Raw genomic sequence first — 18,790 nt, 5'->3', positions numbered from 1 at the left:
CTGACCACGGTCTTGCTCTTCTTGTCCTTGGCATCAGATGCAGTGACCATGTGGCTGGCTCACCACTGACTTTCGAGGACAGTACACAAGCCTGCCGCTCCTTTCCTGCTGCCTGGATGGTCAAGTCCAGTCCCCACATGGCCCCACTCCGTGAGATGGTCCCCCGATGGAAGACCTCAAAGGGCCTGGGGGTCCCAGGGAGTTCCTGGTATTTGGAAATCTCACAAAGCCTTTGCTCCAGTGGCCTGGGCTACAGGGACAGATGCTCCCTCTGGGACTCACTTGAAGGCTTAGCAACACTCTCTCTGTCTCCCCACCCCTCCTCACTCTCAGAGGGAAGGAGATGGGGACCCGGTCCTCCTGCTCCTCCTGGGACGCACCCTCAACCAGGGCCCACCTGCTGGCTGCTGCTCTCCTGTTCTGGAACCCCACAAAACCCTCCCCGATAGACACATGCAAGCCATAGGGACACAGCATCTTGCTTAGAGGTTCTGAACTGGCAGATCAGTGGAGCTCAGATCCCGAGTTTAGAGCCCAGATTTGGGCTCATGGTCCTCTGGGCCCGGTGGCTTTGTCACTGTTGGCTGGCTTGTGGGAGTCCGGGTCTGTTCCTTCACCTCCAAGGCACTCAGAAATTAGAAAGCTACCCGAGGGGCCCACAGTGGAAGAATTAGGTCACTCAGTGCAAACCACTTGGCCCAGACCTGGATAAAGGTGCCCTAATGGTTATTATTGCTAGTAGTCCCCACATATTCTGGACTTATTTATGTGGACCCTCAAATATTTCAGAGGTCCCACTCTGACCCCCATCTCCAAGTTGAGACGGCAGAGGGGCTTCTCTTCCTCTGGTCCCTGCTCTGGGCTCAGGAAGGTCCCTGTGGACCATAGTGGAGGAGTCCAGCGCCAGCAGGTCAGATTCTGGGCGCCCAATCTCCTAGGTCCCCGCCCCTCGGGCGTAGCCGCGTCCCGGGGCAGGGAGACCACGAACCGCAGCCCCGCGTCCCGGAGCGCCCGCGCCGCCTCGGCGGACCTCGGCGTCCTCTCCGGGGGAGTGGGCGTGGCGAGCCGAGGCTCGGCGGCCGGAGCCGGGGCGGCGGCGGCCTCTCGGGCGGGCGGCGGCGGCGGGGCGATGCGGCTGGTGGCGCTGGCGGCGGCGCTGCTGCTGGCGCGGGCTCCGGCTCCGGCTCCGGGTAAGCGGCGGGCGGGCGGGCTGCGCCGAGGCCGGGCTGGCCGGCGGGGAGGCCCGCGGAGCCGCTGTGCCCGTGGGCGCCGCGCGGGCTCGCAGTGTGGCGGCGCCTGGCGACTTCCTCCCGAGCGAGTCCGGGCCGATCCGAGCTGTCCCGTCCCCGCTCTGCGCCGCAGACTTCTCCCGGGACACCCGGGTCCCCCCAAGTGGCTGGCCTCGGCGGGGAAGTTTGGAGCAGTAGCGCGATCCATCCCTAGTTGATCCCCCTTCCCCCCAGGCAGGACCCCAAATTGCTCCCTGGACAACGACGACTTCCCTTAACTCTCTGCAGGGTGGCTGGGAAACTGAAGTCCCTAGGGGCCGGACTCTGCGCTGGGAACTGGGGCCTTTTGAGGTGACCGGGCCTTGAGGCAGAGCAGGACCCTTCTTCCCCAGGAGCACCCTGGTTTGGGGTAGCCTCTCTGTCCACACCACGGGCTCCCACTGGGGTTTGATGGCTCTGGCTTGTAGACTGCAGAGGAACTTTCCTCTCTGTTTGTCCCAGGACTCTGCCAGCTGTCTCCCTGCTGTAAGAGTCATGCTGGCTAGAAAAATAGCAACAACTACATCAATAGCTCACTTTTCCTGGGTGCCTATGGAGCCAGGTGTATACTACCTGGTTTATCCACAACAGTATTCCTAAGTAGTGATGACAAGGGCCAATGTGTATAGATCCAAACACTTCAGCAAATGTGAATTCAGTGTTGTAGCCGGTGACAACCTCTGAGAGCCATGCCGTTTTCCCCATGCTACAGAGGAGGAAACTGAGTCACAGGCCTCTGGACTGATCTGCCTTGTCAGTAGACTTTTAAGCAGCAGAGGTGAGATTTGAACCAAGGAATCCTGGCTCTAGACTTTGGCCTAATAGCTGCAAATCTGCCCTGCCTTTGCTTTGTACATGAGAGAGGGTGGCCCAGCCACCAAGTGCTGGAGCTGGCATTGGAGCTGGTGCACATGAGCAACTGAGGTGGAAGGGTTTGGGTACCAGCAGGAGGAAACCCATCCAGCCGCCCCACAAATCCCTGACACGTGTCACAGAGCCTGCGGGAGCCTACAGTCTCAGGTCACCATCTTGGCCAGGAACAACAGGGCATCCTGCTGTGACTGTTGTGCCAGGCCAGCTCTCGTGGCCTCGATGGAGTAGCCAGTACCCAGTGGTTGCAAGGGGACCGAGGGTCCTCCCTCTCTTGTGCTTCATGACTGCGTTTTCATTGCAGGCACTGCCAGAGACGTACCCAAGATCGACTGTTCGGTGGGCAAAAACATATATTAGGTTCTTAGGAGCTCTCAAGAGCCCAAATCTGGGATCCTTTAAGTGTCCAGGGCCACCCCACACTTCCTGCCTTTGTGGTACTCAGCACGTACCTGTGACCCATGACTCCTTGCCACAATCCTTCAAGGAAAGACCTGGCCGCCCAGCTTCATACATACATCTGGGCTCCAAGCCCTGCACTGTGTCATCTGGGCTGGCGTGGAACCTTGGTGGTCACCTGGTCCCACCTTTCATGTTACAGAAAAGAAAACCAGGGGGCAAAATATTTACTAAGATATTTTGTCCTTTTCTAAAAATACTCAGGCCGCAGTCTAGAGGATAGAATTGTCTTTAAAGCCCGATCTTCTACATTCGAATTCCAGCTCTGCCATGTCCTGTGTGAGCTTGAACACGTTGCCGAGCCTCTCTGGCCTCAGTCTTGTTTGTAACACGGAGATTACAGAGGATGAGGATAGACTGTGAACATACATCGAATTGCTCACAACTGTGTTTGGTGTAGGGTCACATGAGCAGATGCTAGCCCCTATCTGTGAGGAGAGTGAAAACGTTTGTCCTGGACAGGAGCTAATTTTACGTGATGGCTTAGTATAAATCACCCAAGGGCTAGTACCTCTTCTTAGTGCTCAGTAAGTGATGTGGATTTTTAAGTGTATTTCTCCCCAAAACCGACTGTCATGATTTCAGTCTATCTCTCCCTCCTAACATGAAGGAACTCTTTGCTGCAGACCCAGTCCTAATACTTTGAGCTCCTTATAAACTTTGAGGCACGTGGATCCCTGAAATGAGTGGGGCAGACCCTCGAGGGAAAGAGGAAGGTGGGTCCCAGTGCCACCAGCACCTTCCTGACCAGGTCAGAACTGAGGAGCCTGAGCCACGTCCACTTCTGGGTCCTGGAAGAGGCTGGTGTCTTGATTCTGCCCGAGGACACGTAGTCCCTGCTCCTGAGAGCTGTGTCCCGAACCCTCAGCTGCTGCAGGAGAAGCAGACTGTGCACCATTTGGCTACATGGATGCACTTTTAATGTGGTTTTAGAGCTGTGGGCTCCATTTCATGAAATGATCCCAAAATACAAACAAGAGGGGTGAGACCCCCCACCCCCAGACAAATTCTTTTCCCTGAGAATGTAAAGTTTATGTGGAATCATCATGACCTAAGGAACTTATGGGATCCAGTGCAAAGTGAAAATTTGGGGCCCGTTGTGAAAAAAATGATTAAAATTTCAGGAAATCAAAATAGAAATGGAAGTGGGGGGTCCAAAAGTAGGGCCCTGTGCACCCGCAGGTTTTGCACACACGCTGCTCAAGGTCAGCTTGAGGGTCACCCTCTCTATTGCTCCCACCTCCCCAAGTTGCAGTGCCTGTCAATGAGCATCTGCATTTGAAAGACCTTGCCCTCACTGCACCCGTAGGCTCCCCATAAAGGGAATCATTTTCCCATTTTTTAGATGAAGAAACTGAGCATCCTAGAGTCTCCTGCCTCGCAGAGCAGGATGTCCAGCCAGCTCTCTTGGATACCAGCCCCTGGCTCTCCACCCAGCTCTTCCATCTAGGTCTCATGGCTTCTCCCCAGAGAGCTGGGAACGCGTGGGACTGTGCACATCCCAGCACCTGGCCCATGCAGGGTGCCCAGGTGCCCCGGTATCAGAGCATGTGCTTGTTGAAAGAGTGGGGCCCTGGCAGCAGGAATCCTGTCCCTCTCTCTGGACCAGGCTCTTTCCTGCAGGTATTGTCCTCTTGGAGTTCCTGTTTGAGGTGGAGAGTCCCCTCCCAAGGACCACGGGCAGGTGGAGGTGGCAGTCTGGGCCATGGTGGGGCACAATTCACCAAAGGACATTATCTTCTCCCTGTGTCTTCTCAAGGTCTTTCCTCTGGGTGTGTCTGACGTAATTTATTCTAACAAGGGTATCAGCCATATTGGATTAGGGCCTGTCCTAGTGACCTAATCTTAACTTAATCACCTCTTTTTGTGTGTGTGGCATTAGGGGTTGAACCCAGAGGTACTATATCTCTGAGCTATACCCCAGCACAATTTTATTTCTTATTTGAAAACAGGGTCTCACTAAATTGTGGAGGGCCTTGTTAACTTGCCAAGGCTGGCTTCAAACCTGCAATCTTCTTGTCTCAGCCTCCCAAGTACTGGGATTACAAGCATGTGCCACCACATGCCGCTCTTAATCACCTCTTTTAAGGCCCCAAGTCAGCCAGGCACAGTGGCCTAAAAATCCCTGTACTTGGGAGGCTGAGACAAGAGGATTGCAGATTTGAGGCCAGCTTCAGCAATGTTGCAAGACCTTGTTTCAAAATGTAAATAACAAGGGCTAGGGGTAAAGTTTGGAGGTAGGACACCCCTAGGTTTAACCCCCAGCACCTCTACCCCCAACATAAATAAAATAAAAGCTCCATTGTCCAAATTGATGTACTGGGGGTTAAGACTTAACATGTGAATTTCTGAAGAGAGGGGGGCATAACTCAGTCCACAAGAGGGTCTTTGCACCTTGGTGGGAGGAATAGATACTTGGGTCATTTGTAGGAGAAAATCGACCCAAATACAGGCCAAGAGGTGTGCTGCTGGAGAGGAAAGAAGGCTCTCCCTGGGAAGCTGGCTCAGTCCACGGCTTTTCTGGGAGCGAGCGGGATCTGGGCCTGGACGGAAGTGGAAGGGTTACTGGCTCTCCTCCAGGATGGAATCCACCTCCCACGGGGCTGGAGCTCTTGGCAGGTTCTCCTGGTTTCAGGCACCATAAATAAGCTCTGCTTGATGCAGCGCTAACAGGAGGAGCCCGGGGCGTGGGGTCCTAGCCACGCTCATCCCACCCATCTTGTTTCCATTTCCTGCCTTCTGGCTCTCTGACCCCAGCTGGAGCTCTGGGGGTGGGTGGGGCTGGACTTGGATGCTGGAAGCCAGCTGTTGTGTCCCTGAGCTCTCGCCCCTCTCGTCCACCCCAGGCCTGGTGGGGTGTCCCAGCTGCTTCCTGGCTCACCAGGAGCTCCTCCATCAGGCCCCTGGGCACCTCAGACCCAGCCTCCCGCAGAGGAAGCACAATCAGACTAGTTTAACATGGCACAGGGACAGGGCGCTCACCCGGTGGCAAGATGCAGGGAAGATGTGGGCCTGTTCCCCTTCTTTTGCTGGTTATGAGTGACTTTTGACATCCATGGGTCTGTTACCAAAGAAGCCAGGCAACAGCTCACAGGATACTCTAGGACAATCCAAGAATTTCAATTTAATCACATCCTTAAAGTACCTTTTGTCATGTAAAGTAACATTCACTGGTTTCCCAAAATTAAGACTGGACATCTAGGCCACCCCTTAATCTGTGTGGTGTGCTGAGTAACGGTTCCCAAAGACAGCCTGTCTCACTTCTCTACTATCCTCTGAATGTCACCCCACAGACCAAAGGCACTGTATGGATGCAGTTAAGGTGCTGGAATTATTCTGGAGTGTCCTGTGGTATAATGCCTGGCTTCTAAGAGATTAAAAAAAAAAGAAGAAGAAGAAGGGAACTTGACCTTAGGGCATTTTAGCTTTCCAGATGTTCAGTCCCTTAACTCAATAGTAAGAAGCTTAAATCAAGTATAAGGGGTGACTGCTACCATTCACATGTGGCTTGTGCCCTCTGAAACTCAGGTTGAAATTTATTATCTGCTATGAGATATTAAGAGGCTGTGCCCTCTTGAAAGGATCACTCTATTCATGCAGGTGATGGGTTAATGAGCTATTATGGTGGGGGGTGACTGCTGTGAATGCAGGGGGACTAGATCTCTAACTCACCCTTGTCTCACCCAAACGATGCCCTGTGTACCTCAGGACTCTGCCAGCAGTTACTAGATGAGCCCCTAAACCTTGGGCCAGACCCATGAGCCCAAATATGCCTCTTTTCTTTATAATGTATCTAGTTTGTGGCACCGCGTTATTACCAGCAGAAAATGGACTAAGATGGATGAGCTCTTCCTGGGATTTTTACAATGAAGAGTATGTTTTGTCTACTATCCCTCTCCTGCCGCCAACATGGCCTCACCTTTGTAGATCCATGGCCTCCTTGTCAAATCTTCAGGTGTTTCTCCATCTTTCTTTTCCTTATTTGCAGCCCTGACCAAGGGACAAAGGTTTTGGTGACTCTTTGCTATCTGGGGTCCAAACTCATTCACGTGACTAGACAGAGACATTGGGGTCTGAGGGCTGTGGTTTGAGATGCCCTTGGGGGCACCTGCTAGTTTGTTTGGGTGGACAGTGGATGGTATCTCCTGGAGTTGTGCCCTGGATGATCCGGGGCTAGGGCTGGGTCATGGTGAGTCAGTCCTGACTGGCCAGAAAGAGGCTCTGCTATTCTGGACAAAGCATCTTTTCTTGGGCTCTGTCTGCCAAAGCCTCTTAGTTCATTTTCTGTTGCTATAACAAAGAACTAGAGACCCAGAAATTCATAAAGAAGTTCCTCTGGCTCACAGTTCTGGAGGCTGGGAGGCCCAAGAGCATGGCACCAGGCCTTAGCCTCGGCTGAGGGTCTTGTCCATCCATACCCGGCATCCATACCCGGCATCGGGCCTCACTGGTGAGGCAAAGCAAGCCTGATAGACAGCTGGGTCTCTCTTCCTCTTCTTATAATGCCATTCTGGGGGCCATCCTCATGACCTTATCTAATCCTTATCACCTCCCAAAGTCCCTATCTCTACCTACCATCAACATAGGCTTTGGGAGCACATTCCAACCACAAGACAGAAGAGGGCTCTGCCTCTGGTCTTTAGGGCAGCATGGCCACACCACACAGCCTACACCATACCATGCATAGTGCCTCCTGTTGTGGGGAAAGGTAATAACCATCTCAGGGGCAGAATTGTGGCTGGGGTAGGTAGCCCTCAGCTGCTTGAACTAAGAAACCAAAGGACAAGAAAGAGTAGAAGAGGACTGGAATTCTTTTTATTTTTTTGAAGTACTGAAGATTGAAACCAGTGTTTTACCTCTGAGTTACACTTAGCCTTTTATTATTTACTTATTTATTTATTTTTGCGGGTCTGGGGATGGAGCCCAGGGGCATTCGACCTCCAAGCTACACCCCCTGCCCTATTTTTTATTCTTCATTTTGAAACTGGGTCTCACTGAGTTGCAAAGGACCTAAGTAAGTAAGGGCCTCTCACTAAGTAGCTGAGGCTGTCCGCGAACCTTGATCCTCTGATTTCAGCCTCCTGAATGCTGTCATTACAAGTGCGCCACCATACCTGGCTATTTTTTTTTTTTAATTTTCAAACAGGGCCTCCCTAAGTTTCTGAGGGGGCCTGGAATCTTGGAGCATTGGGAGGTATTGGGAGGGTCTTTCATTTGCCCCCCACCTGGGCTCTCTGGCCTCATTCATTCTTTTGTCTTGTACAACATTCCTGTGACCAGATATCCTGAGTCCAAAGAAGAGCCCTGGCCTTTTGTCCCACTGGCACTATTAGCACCACCTGGTGTTGTTCCTGACCCTCTGCCCTAGTTAGAGTTTAGGCAGCTCAACTGGAGAAAGGAGGGAGAAAGGTCAGGCTGAGTCTTTGGTGGACGGGTCATCAGAGGAAGCAGCCCTGATTCACAGAACCATTGCTGTTGATCAAAACAGTCCTTGGGGAGACTGGTGGGGAAGATGGGGTATGGGCTGGACATTTCCAGAGCTTGAAAAAATTCAAATTTTTTGTGGGTACTGGGAATTGAACCCAGAGGCATTCTACCTCCGAGCTACATCCCCAGACCAATTTTTTATTTCTTATTTAGAAACAGGGTCCCACTAGGTTGCTGAGAGCCTCACAAAATTACTGAGGTTATCCTTGAACCTCCAGTCTCAGCCTCTCAAGTAGTGGAATTACAAGTGTGCACTGCCACACCTGGCCACAAATCTGGATTCTTATGAGACCTCCCAAATTTAATTTTAAGCACCAGCAATAAATGAAAAAGTTTACTTGTGCACTATAATCATACATCTTGATGAAGTTCAGGGTGATAGAGGCATACATGCGCACGGTACTCATCGAGCCCTCCCTCAGTTCCCGCCCCACTCCCTCTCCCTCCCACTTTCTCATGCATGACGGTGATTGGCACTGAGGAGTCTGTGTATGTACATCATGTCCACTGTGGTGCTTCCCTCTTCAAGTCTTCCTCCTCCCTCTCGCCTCTCTCCCTCCTTCACTCCGCTAAGGTTTCTTCCCCTTTCTCTGGAGTCCCTCCTCTGTCCCGATTTCTCTCTAGCTTCTGCATATGAGGGGAAACATCCACCCTTTCACTTCTTGTGATCGACTAATCCCACTTAGCATAATATTCTCCAGATCTAGCCATTTGCCTGCAACTGACATTCTTTTGTTCTTCTTAATGGCTGAGTAGAATTCCATTGTGTAGAATCCCATAATTTTGTAATCCATTCATTTGTTGATGGACATCTCGGCTGATTCCAGTGTTTGGCAATTATGAATTGTGCAGCTACAAACATAGAAAAACTTCTTGAAAAATATGTTTGGTCAGGAGTGGGGGTGGGACTCAGTGTTTGACCTTCCACGTAAACGGGACTGCCCATAGATAGGAGCAAGGGAGCTGAGGAGCTCCCCCCAAGAACCCCCTCTTCTGTTGTGGGGAGTGAGATGGAGAAGTGAGGGGGTCTCTGCGTGGATGCAACAGTGCCCAGATATTTCCCTGGCCTCAATCATCACCTCCTTCCCCCTTTCTCTCTGCAGAGGTCTGCGGGGCTCTCAATGTCACAGTGTCACCAGGTCCTGTGGTTGTTTACCTGGAGGGAGAAAATGCCACTCTTCTCTGCCACGTGTCCCAGAAGAGGCGGGAGGAGAACTTGCTGGCCGTGCGCTGGTTCTTTGCCCGTGCTGACTCCCCGGAGGTCCTGATGGTGAAGATGACCAAGCTCCGGGTGGTGCTCTACTATGGAAACTTCAGCCGCAGGGCGCACCGGCAGCGTCTGCATCTGCTGGAGGAGACGAGGGGCGCGCTCTACAGGCTGTCCATCCTGAGCCTGCGTCCAGCCGACCAAGGGCATTACATCTGCAAAGTCCAGGAGATCAGCAAGCACAGGAACAAGTGGATGTCTTGGTCCAACAGCTCCTCAGCAACGGAAGTGAGAGGTAAGGGCATGCTGGGCTCTGCAGGAAGAGGCTGGTGGGGGGCAGTAGTCCTCCCTGTCACCATGCAGGTATCCCCAGGGCTGGCTCTAGAACACATCTGCCAGCCTTTGAGGGTGACAGCCACATGAGTTGAACATTGGGAACAAGAGTCTTCTTTTCATAGACATCAATTTGGAAGTGCAGATTGAAAGAAGCAGGTATCTGCCCTGGTCACCAGCCTGCTCCTCAGGCAGAACCTCTTTCAGGTCTGAAAGATCGGACACACTGTGCACTGTGAAAGATAAACAGAGCCAGGCACTAGTTCAAGGGGTCAGGACATTTTATCCAGCAGTAGCTATTGCAATAGGGTAAAGAGTTCCGCATAAATGGAATTCAACTTTGATTTATGCAAAGGGGACTGGTTGTTTTAGAGGGAGAATGATGCTGGAAGAAAATAGAAAACAAATAATAGCAGGACTTCAGGTAAATGAGAGAGATCAGTAGAATTGTGGAAGGGGACAAGGGAAGGAGGCTATGAGAGGGTGAAAAGGAGAGTAGAGGGGGAAGCAGTTCTAATAATGTTATGTCCATATACGAAGGTGTCACTGTACCTCCTCCTGTCTGCCCCCTTCTCAAGCTGTCCTTGGCAGAGGGGGTTGCTTCTTGAGATTTCCTCCCTAATACTAATGCTACCCCAGCCTTTGCCCTTCACCCTGGACTTACCCATGTGCTTCTTCCTTTAGTGTTCTTCCATATTCCAATGTGGGATAAACTTGTCTTTCACTGTAAACGCCTATGACCAAAGGCCAGTGTCTGGTCACTTCTCAGCTTGCTGTTGCAAGCGTCTTTCCTGGCAGCTGGAGAACGACTCACACCAAAATATTTAAGGAACGATTGCTATTTGTCCTGCTTGCCACATGTTGATTGTTTTCTATTGCAAGAAATAATATAGTTCAATGACAGAAACATGGAAAAATACTGAAAGGGTCTAAAGGAGAAACTTACCCTAACTCCATCCAGGTACAACCTGCTCTATGAAAGTAAAAACATAAAATCTAAGTTCACATATATGCATAAATCTGTATTTGCATATGCATTTCCTGTTTGTATCCACATATATATTTGCATATATATATATATATATATATATATGCCTGTTTTTGATATTACTAAACAGTGTCCACAGTTTGCCTTGTTAAATATGCTTCCATAGTACAATTTTAATGGCAGGATAATACTCCATGGTATGTATGCACCACAATTTAGCTTTCTACTTATTCTCATTGGACATTTAAGCTACACTACATCCTTGCCAATTAACTTGTTCTTAGCCTAGAGTCTTAGAAATAAGATTTCTGGGTCCAAGGTATATCCAACTTAAAGCCTGATAAATTTAAAGACGTGATTTGACCTCTATAATAGTTAACACATTTATATTCCCACCAGCATTTTCAAAAATGCCTTTTCAATGGATTAGTCTACATAAATCACAATGGTTAGTGTTAACTTGACTGGCTTAGGGAAGCCTTGATTGTTGGCAAAATGTTATTTCTAGATGTGTTTGTGTTTCTCTGTAGAACCCCAACTGACTGATACAATATTATTTTCGTTTTAAGGATGAGATTGATGATGATGATGATTATGAGTGCCTAGAAACAGTGCCCGGTGCACAGTTAACACTTAGTAAATACTTGATGAAGGAATGAGTGCTCTTTGTTAGGTGGCATTAGCATCTCTTGCTGTGAATGCCTCTGAGGCAGCTATGATATGGGGGATGTAGTCTCACCTCAATTGCACATCTTATATGAGGTCTCACATCCATCTTCCCTTTTCCAGCATACCTTCTTTGAGTGTCCCAATGCATGGAGAGCTCTCTTGCCTCTAGCATCCTTCAGATTATAATTTTGGTACAGTCTACACAACATTGTATAGTGGCTATACTATCTTTTTTCAGCTGGTATGAAACAAGAATGGTATGAAAATTATGAGTAAAAGATTCATTCAAAGTGTTATGATTGGGATATAAAATGTTTTCCAGAGAAGCTCATGTGTTAGGCAGTTAGCCAGGTTTGGAAGTGAGGTGGGGCATGGCTTGTAGAGGTGTCTCGGTGGGAGTGTGGCCTTGGGAACTGTCTCTGTCTCTGGCCTTCTCCTCTTGTTCTCTCTGCATCCTGGCTGCTGGGAGGTGAGATGGCTTATTTGTCCTGCTCTGTCTTGCCACTGAGCCATTTTTGCCATGGAGCTAGCCATCTATGGACTGACCTTTAAAACTATGAGTTCTGCATAGATCTTTCTTCCTCTAAATTGTGCTTGTCAGGTATTTTGGTGACAGCAACAGGAAAGCTAATAAAGTACAAGGAAAACATGAAAATATGAAAGTTCATCTTTTCAAGTCTGTCTGCAAACCTAATGTCTCTGGTTTTATTGTCATTCCCATAGGTAATCATTGTCACACTTGGTTTCAAGTCCTTCTACTGCCACTCATGTATACCCACACAACCATATTTTTAACAATAGTACACATACTGCTTTATAATTATTACTGATGGTATTATATTTTTTAGGTTGAGATTATATAGTGAGACAAGACAAGTGTGAATCCAATCATTATTCCAGTGATAGACACTTAGGACACTTCCAATTTTCGCTAACACAAAATGATTTAGTGAACAATTTTATGAGTATTTCCTAGTATCTCCATTGGTTGGATTTCTGGAAAGAGATTTCTGATCCTAAAGCTATACATATTTAAAACTTTAGTAGACAGTGGCAAAATGCTGCTGCCCATGAGAGTTCACAAGTTCATACTCTGATCATCATTGCATGGCAGTGTCCACTTCCCTGGAGCCTCATTAATAATCCTTTTCATTATTTATCACAATTGTGGAAAATTTTTTATTATTTTAATTATTACACTTAATATAATAGGTTTAGCTTCTGTGGTTTATTCAATTATCAGTGTGGTTGTAGTATCTCTTCCTATATTTATTGACCATTTAAAACAATTCTTTTGTGAATTGACTGTCCATAATCATTACTTTCCAAAATTGGGATGCTGTCCTCTGTGTGTGTGTGTGTGTGTGTGTGTGTGTGTATGTGAGTGTCTGTGTGTGTTTCTGATTGCTAATTCTTTAGCTGTTATTTATGGTGCAAAAATTTTCTTTCTGATTATCACTCACCTTTCTACTCTGTTCATGTTTTTTGTTATTTTTATGTTTTTTGGTGTTTTTATTTGCAGTACTGGGGATGTAACCCAGGGGCATTCTACCTCCGAGCCACACCCCCAGCCCTACTTTTTATTCTTTATTTTTTGAAAAAGGGTCTCACAGAGTTGAAAAGGGCTTCTCTGAGTAGCTGCAAACCTGGATCCTCCTGTCTCAGCCTCCTGAATGCTGGGATTACAAGCATGAGCCACTATGCCCAGCTAATGTTTTCTTTTAACATATAGATATTTCAAGTTTTCAGGATTTTTATGTAGTCAAATCTGTTCTCTTTCCTTTATGGAGTTTCTTCTCTCAATAGTAATTTTTTATTGACATGTAATTTGCATTCCATAAATTATACATGGTAACTTTGTTCTATGTCTAATCTTTAAAAATATTTCCCATCACAATCTTATAAGTGTTTTCCATAATTTTCTCTATTTATTTTTGTGTGTGTGGTAATTGGAATTGAACCTGGTGCATTTTACCTCTAAGCTACACCCCCAGGCCTATTTTATTTTTTATTTTAAACAGGGTCTCACTAATTTGCTGACACTGGCTTCAAATTTGTGATCCTCCTGTCTCAGCTCCTCTTATTTTTTAATGGATAAAAGGAAGGTTTACTTTTTGTGTTCATCAGCTTTCTGTCACTGTAACAAAATGCCTGAGATAAATAACTTAAAGGAGAAAATATTTGTTTTGGTTCATGGCTTCAGAGGGTTCGGTCCATGGCTGTGGGCTTGAGGTGAGGTAGAGCATCGTGGAAGGGATGTGTGTGGCAGAGCAAAGCAGCTTACCTCATGGTCACCTACTTTCTCCAACTGGTTCCATGTCCCAAAGCTTCCACTACTTCCCAATATTGATACCAGCTGGGGACATTCCAGATCCAAACTGTAACTTTCCATCTTTTTGAAATTTGCTTATTTATATATATTGTATGTGGTAGCTAATTTTTTTTTTGTTTTTGAATGGTAACTTTCAACCCTATATTATCTACTAAACAGATACTTCCTTGTCTTAAAATCTACATTTTAAAAAATCACCTTAATTTATTTCTATTTTTGGTACTAGGAAGATTCAACTCAAGAGCATTCTCCCTTTCAGCTATAGCCTCACCCCTACTTTTAATATTTTATTTTGAAACAGAGTCTCACTAAGTTGCTAAGGCTGGCCTTGAAGCTGCAATTCTACTGTCTCCACCTCCCAGGAACTGGGATTATAGACGTGCATCATGAAGCCCAGTTCATAGTGCTATTATAATTAGTATAGAATAGAACACATCTTTTCACTATCCCTTAAGTCAGTATTATGGCTATTTGTTCACATTTACCTAGTTTTGTGAAAAATTATGTTGGGGCCTGAATGGAATTTTATTAACTTACTTTATAAATTACTTTGGGGAATGCAAATGCATCTCTATCAGTGTTTTCTGTTGCTATAACAAAATAACTGAAGTTGGGTTTTTCATAAAGAAAAGACTTTCATTTAGTTCACAGTTTTGGAAGCCGAGAGCACAGGATTAATAGCTTCATCTCTCTGGCCCAAGGGTCTCCTTGGCTGTGCCCCTGCATGGTGGATGATCTCAGGATGGGGGCAAGTGCGAGAAGGAGAGTTCTAAGACAGAAGCCAGAAAGAAACCCAGGAGTCCTATGAGAACTTCATTAATTCCATGCTAAGACAGGAAGCCAGAGAGAAAGCCAGGAGTCCTGTGAGAACTACATTAATTTCTTCTGAGGGCACACTCCCAATGACCTACCCTTTTCTCCCTAGTCTCCACCTCTTAAAGGTTCCACCACATTTTAATATTACCTCATTGGGGACTAAGTCTCTAGCTTATGTATATTTAGTGGACAAAACACTGTGGCATCTTATACATTATGTTTTAAATGTTTCTATCCAGGAACCTATCCCAGCCCATCATGTAATTCAAGGTGTTTTTTGTCTTTCTATAGAAATATCTCCACATGTTTCTTGAACTTTTACAATCATGCTTATTTCTAGATATTTTGTAGTTGCAATTAGTATCTAGCTCTCCATCTTCACACACACACACACACACACACACACACACCCATAACTTTTAAATTGAAATAGTTATTGATGATAGAAGAGTTTGATTTTATTGACTTGTATTTGGCAGCATAATAAGCAATACTATTTCAGATGTCTTTTTTGGTTGCTTCTTAACGTGTCTGTGAATTTTTATTAATGAAACAGGATCTTTCTAAGTTATTGAAGGTCTTTCTAAGTTGCTAAAGCTTATCTTGAATCTGCAATCCTCCTGTTTCAGCCTCCCAAGTGCAAAGATTACAGGCATGTGTCACCACCCCTAACTCTCATTACTTTTTCTCCATCCTTGAAGTACTGGAAATTGAATCCAGAGACATTCTACCCATGATCTACAACCGCAGCCCTATTTCTTTATTTTTCAAGTTTATTTTGAAACAAGGTTTCCCTAGGTTGATGAGAGTCTCACTATTTGCCGAGGCTATCCTCAAACTTATGATCCTCCTGTCAGCATCCCAAGTACAGAGATTAAAAGCATGTGCTACCTCACCCAGCTCCCATTACTTTTTCTAACCACATTGGGCAATATAGTACGTCTTTTGTTGAATAGAAAAGCCAACTAACCTACTTACCTTCTTCTCTCCTTCCCTCCCACTGGTAATCAAACCTAGGGCTTTGTACATGCTGCGATGCTAGGCAGGTGCTGTATCAATGAACTACGTCTAACTCCAAGCATCCTTTTTATATGACACTACAGTGAATTTTAACTTTGCCATTTGGGTTTTATCTTGATTACATCTTTCCATCTAGTTGCTCTAAGCCACTATTAGAGACTGTTAGTTGCCTTAATAAGAAGCCAGCTTTATGTTATCTTTGTTTTTTTTTTTTTTTCATGGTTGCCATTAGTAAAACAATCAGAAAAGCATTTGGGATTGTCCAGACAATATCTCTTAGTGACTTATCTTCTACTTTTTGAATTTTTGAAAGCCCTTACTTAAAATTCCATTCTAGAAAACCTGTCAGAGATAGATGAGAGGCTTAGCAGCCTGGAGAGAGAGAGAGAGAGAGAGAGAGAGAGAGAGAGAGAGAGAGAGAGAGAGAGGGAGAAAGAGAGAGAGTGTGTGTGTGTGTGTGTGTGTATGTAATTGGGGATTGAACCCACGGTCATTCTACCTCCAAGCTACACCCCCAACCCTATTTTTTATTCTTTATTTTAAAACAAAGTCTCACTAAGTTGTGGAGGATCTCACTAAGTAGCTGAGGCTGGCCACAAACTTGCAAAAACCTCCTGTCTCAGCCTCCCAAGTACTGGGATTGATTACAAGTGTGCGCCACCATGCCCAGTTTAGCCTGTATCTTTTATAACCTACATCTTTTTTTTTTAAACATGACATTTTCAGGTCTCTAGTTATATGGCATTTTTCTTTCTTTTCTTTTTTGTGGTATTGGATATTGAATTCAGGGGCATTCTACCCCTGAGATACACCTCCAGCCCTATTTTATTTTTTTATTTTGAAACAGGATCTCACTAAGTAGCTGAGGCTGGCTGAGAACCTGCGGTCCTCCTGCCTCAGCCTCCTGAGTACTGAGACTACAAGCGTGTATCAGCACTTTGTCCATTTTTGAAGATTTCTCATTTTTTTCTTAGCTACAGCCTTTTTTGTTTTATTAACTATGAAGTTCACCTTGTCGGAAAGGTCAGTGATCCTTCTTTGAGGAAGGAATGGAGAGAATGAGTGTGTGAGCCTACTGGCTGCAAAAGGTCATTACCAGGAAAATCTGTGCCAGGTTGTTGAATAGATTCAACCCACTGATATTCTTGGGCTGCCACAAATGAGGTGCCACGGCTTGGGATTTCAATTGTCGCCACATGTCACAGTGGAGTCAAGTTTACTGTCATGGTATCGGTCCATTACCACTGTGCTTTGCTTTGCTCTTCTGAGCAGGAGAGAAAGGAATGGAATCACAGGGGATATTCAGGAACTCGTGCGTGACCCGCAGCCTGTCACTTTCAAACTGCATCCCTTAGATGGTGGCCTTGGCAAAGTCCTGCTTGTTAGTTATGTGCATGTCAAATGCACTACAGACAGCATGCGAAAGAAAAAATCAGAAAAATGATAAGAAACCAAGATCAACCCAAATAACCAACCAACGTCAGTATCCCCAGTGTTACTTGTTTAACTTTACTCTTTTTATATTTTGGCTTTCTTTCAAACTCGAGTCTATTCTTTGAACATGTGTTTATGGTAATAAGAAGATAAGTAGTAAGATTTTAGAAAAAACCTTACACTCATAAATGAATTCCTGGGTCTGCTGTTTCATGTTTTGCCATCAAAATTATTAAAATATGGTAGAGAGTAGGGACTTTGAAGAGTGGGGGAATATTAAACTGGGGCTACCTCTCCACTCTCTCAAATCCAACACTCAATGGTTTGCAAATAAGCCACAGTTTAATGCCGAGGGTTGTCAGTGTGTTGGGACACAGATCTGATACAGTGGAAATGAAGAGTGAAAGTGTAGCTCTCTAGAGAACAATGGGGCCATGCTTGGCTTCTTTTAAATACTCTGTCAGTGGATGAACTTGTTAATGCCATTTTTCTTATGCAAAGGTAAAAAGAAAACCAGGAAACTCTGCTTAGAGAAAAAATATCCCAAAGACAGATAGAGACAGAAACTTCCAGGAGAGGTTTCCTATAGAAATCATGAGGGTCAATGTTAGGCTTGATTTCATCTAATTGTTTTATCAATGACATTCAACAAGGTGCCCACATCACCCAAATAAACTTTACAGAAAATGCAAAACTGGGACATATTCTACATGCCAATGTAGAGCAAAACCATAATAAAAATGATTCCAGAGAGGTAAGAAATAGAGGCAGGAAATAACAAAATGAGATTCAGTTTGAAGAGAGGCAAAGGAATACTTCGGGGGAACATGAATTTTAAGCATTGTAGGATAGTCACTGGGAGGCCAGGAGGCTGCCTCTGCAAAGGGAATGGGAGCCACAGTGGATGGTGAGTTTGATGTGCTTCTGCAACACGATACCGCAGCGTAGCAGCACTTGTCTTTTCTGTCCACGTACAAACACTCCCAAGTCCCCAAGAAGGAAGGCAAACATGTCCTGTGCGCTACATCATGAGACCCTAATGGGACCACACAGTCAGCTTCAGGAACCTCATTTCCAGAAAAATAGATTCAAACTGAGGAGAAAATCAAATGTGATAAGGAAATGAGCCATAGCCTTCAGGGATATGATCTGTTCTGCCAGTTGAAGGAGCTCGGCTCTGCTCGATGAAGAAAGTGCCCTGGAAAATAGTATCAGCCAGTGCTAGGCGGACTCATGTACCCTTCTCTCAGTGGGCCTGTATCTTAGCCTGTTTATGTTCCCACAACAAAATACCTGAGACTAAGTATTTTATAAACAATAAAGATTTTCTTAGCTCCTGGTTCTTGAGGCTGGGGACCCAAGAGCACAGTGCTGGCATATGGGGAGGGACTTCTTGCTGAATTATGATGTGGTTGAGGGCATCACATGGCAAGACAGAATAAGCATACCAGAGGGCACTTGTGTTTGCTCGTTTGTTTTATGGTACTGGGGATTGACACCAGGAAAGGCATTCTACCTTTGAGCTACAACCTCAGCCATATTTTATTTTTTATTTTGAAATAGGATCTCGCTAAGTTGCTGAGACTGGCTTCATACTTGTGATTCTCCTGTCTCAGCCTCCCAAGTGCCACTGTGCCCAGCCAAAAGTTCATTTGTATAACAAAGCTACACCTGTGATAACTATTGGTTTATTCACCCATGCATGGCTAATCAATTCATGAGGTCAGAGCCCTCACAATTCAGGATCCAATCACCTATCAATGTCCCACCTCTTAATACTTTTGCACTGGGGACCAAGCTTCCAACACATGAACTCTTGGGTGACACATTCAAAACACAACAGCAAGTAATTCAATATTTGCTCTGTTCCAGTTCAGTGCAGTAATGGAAACCTGGGAACAAATGGG

The 18,790-nt window shown here is 46.1% G+C and overlaps 1 protein-coding gene across 2 annotated transcripts in view; it reads left to right on the top strand.

Moving 5' to 3' along the window:
- Positions 1–1,129: 1,129 nt before the first annotated feature.
- Positions 1,130–18,790, top strand: part of VSTM4 (V-set and transmembrane domain containing 4) — a gene marked incomplete at both ends in the record, with an annotated part of 98,392 nt that continues 80,731 nt past the window's right edge. For both annotated transcript variants that reach the window (XM_080694670.1, XM_080694669.1), the window contains 2 exons: positions 1,130–1,190; positions 9,188–9,586. In XM_080694670.1, coding sequence (XP_080550796.1) covers positions 1,130–1,190; positions 9,188–9,586 — 460 coding nt within the window. The remainder of the gene's footprint in view (positions 1,191–9,187; positions 9,587–18,790) is intronic.

Source organism: Muscardinus avellanarius (genome assembly GCF_963383645.1).
Source record: "Muscardinus avellanarius genome assembly, chromosome: 4".
NCBI classification, from domain to species: domain Eukaryota; kingdom Metazoa; phylum Chordata; class Mammalia; order Rodentia; family Gliridae; genus Muscardinus; species Muscardinus avellanarius.
This window is presented reverse-complemented; position numbering and strand designations above follow the sequence as displayed.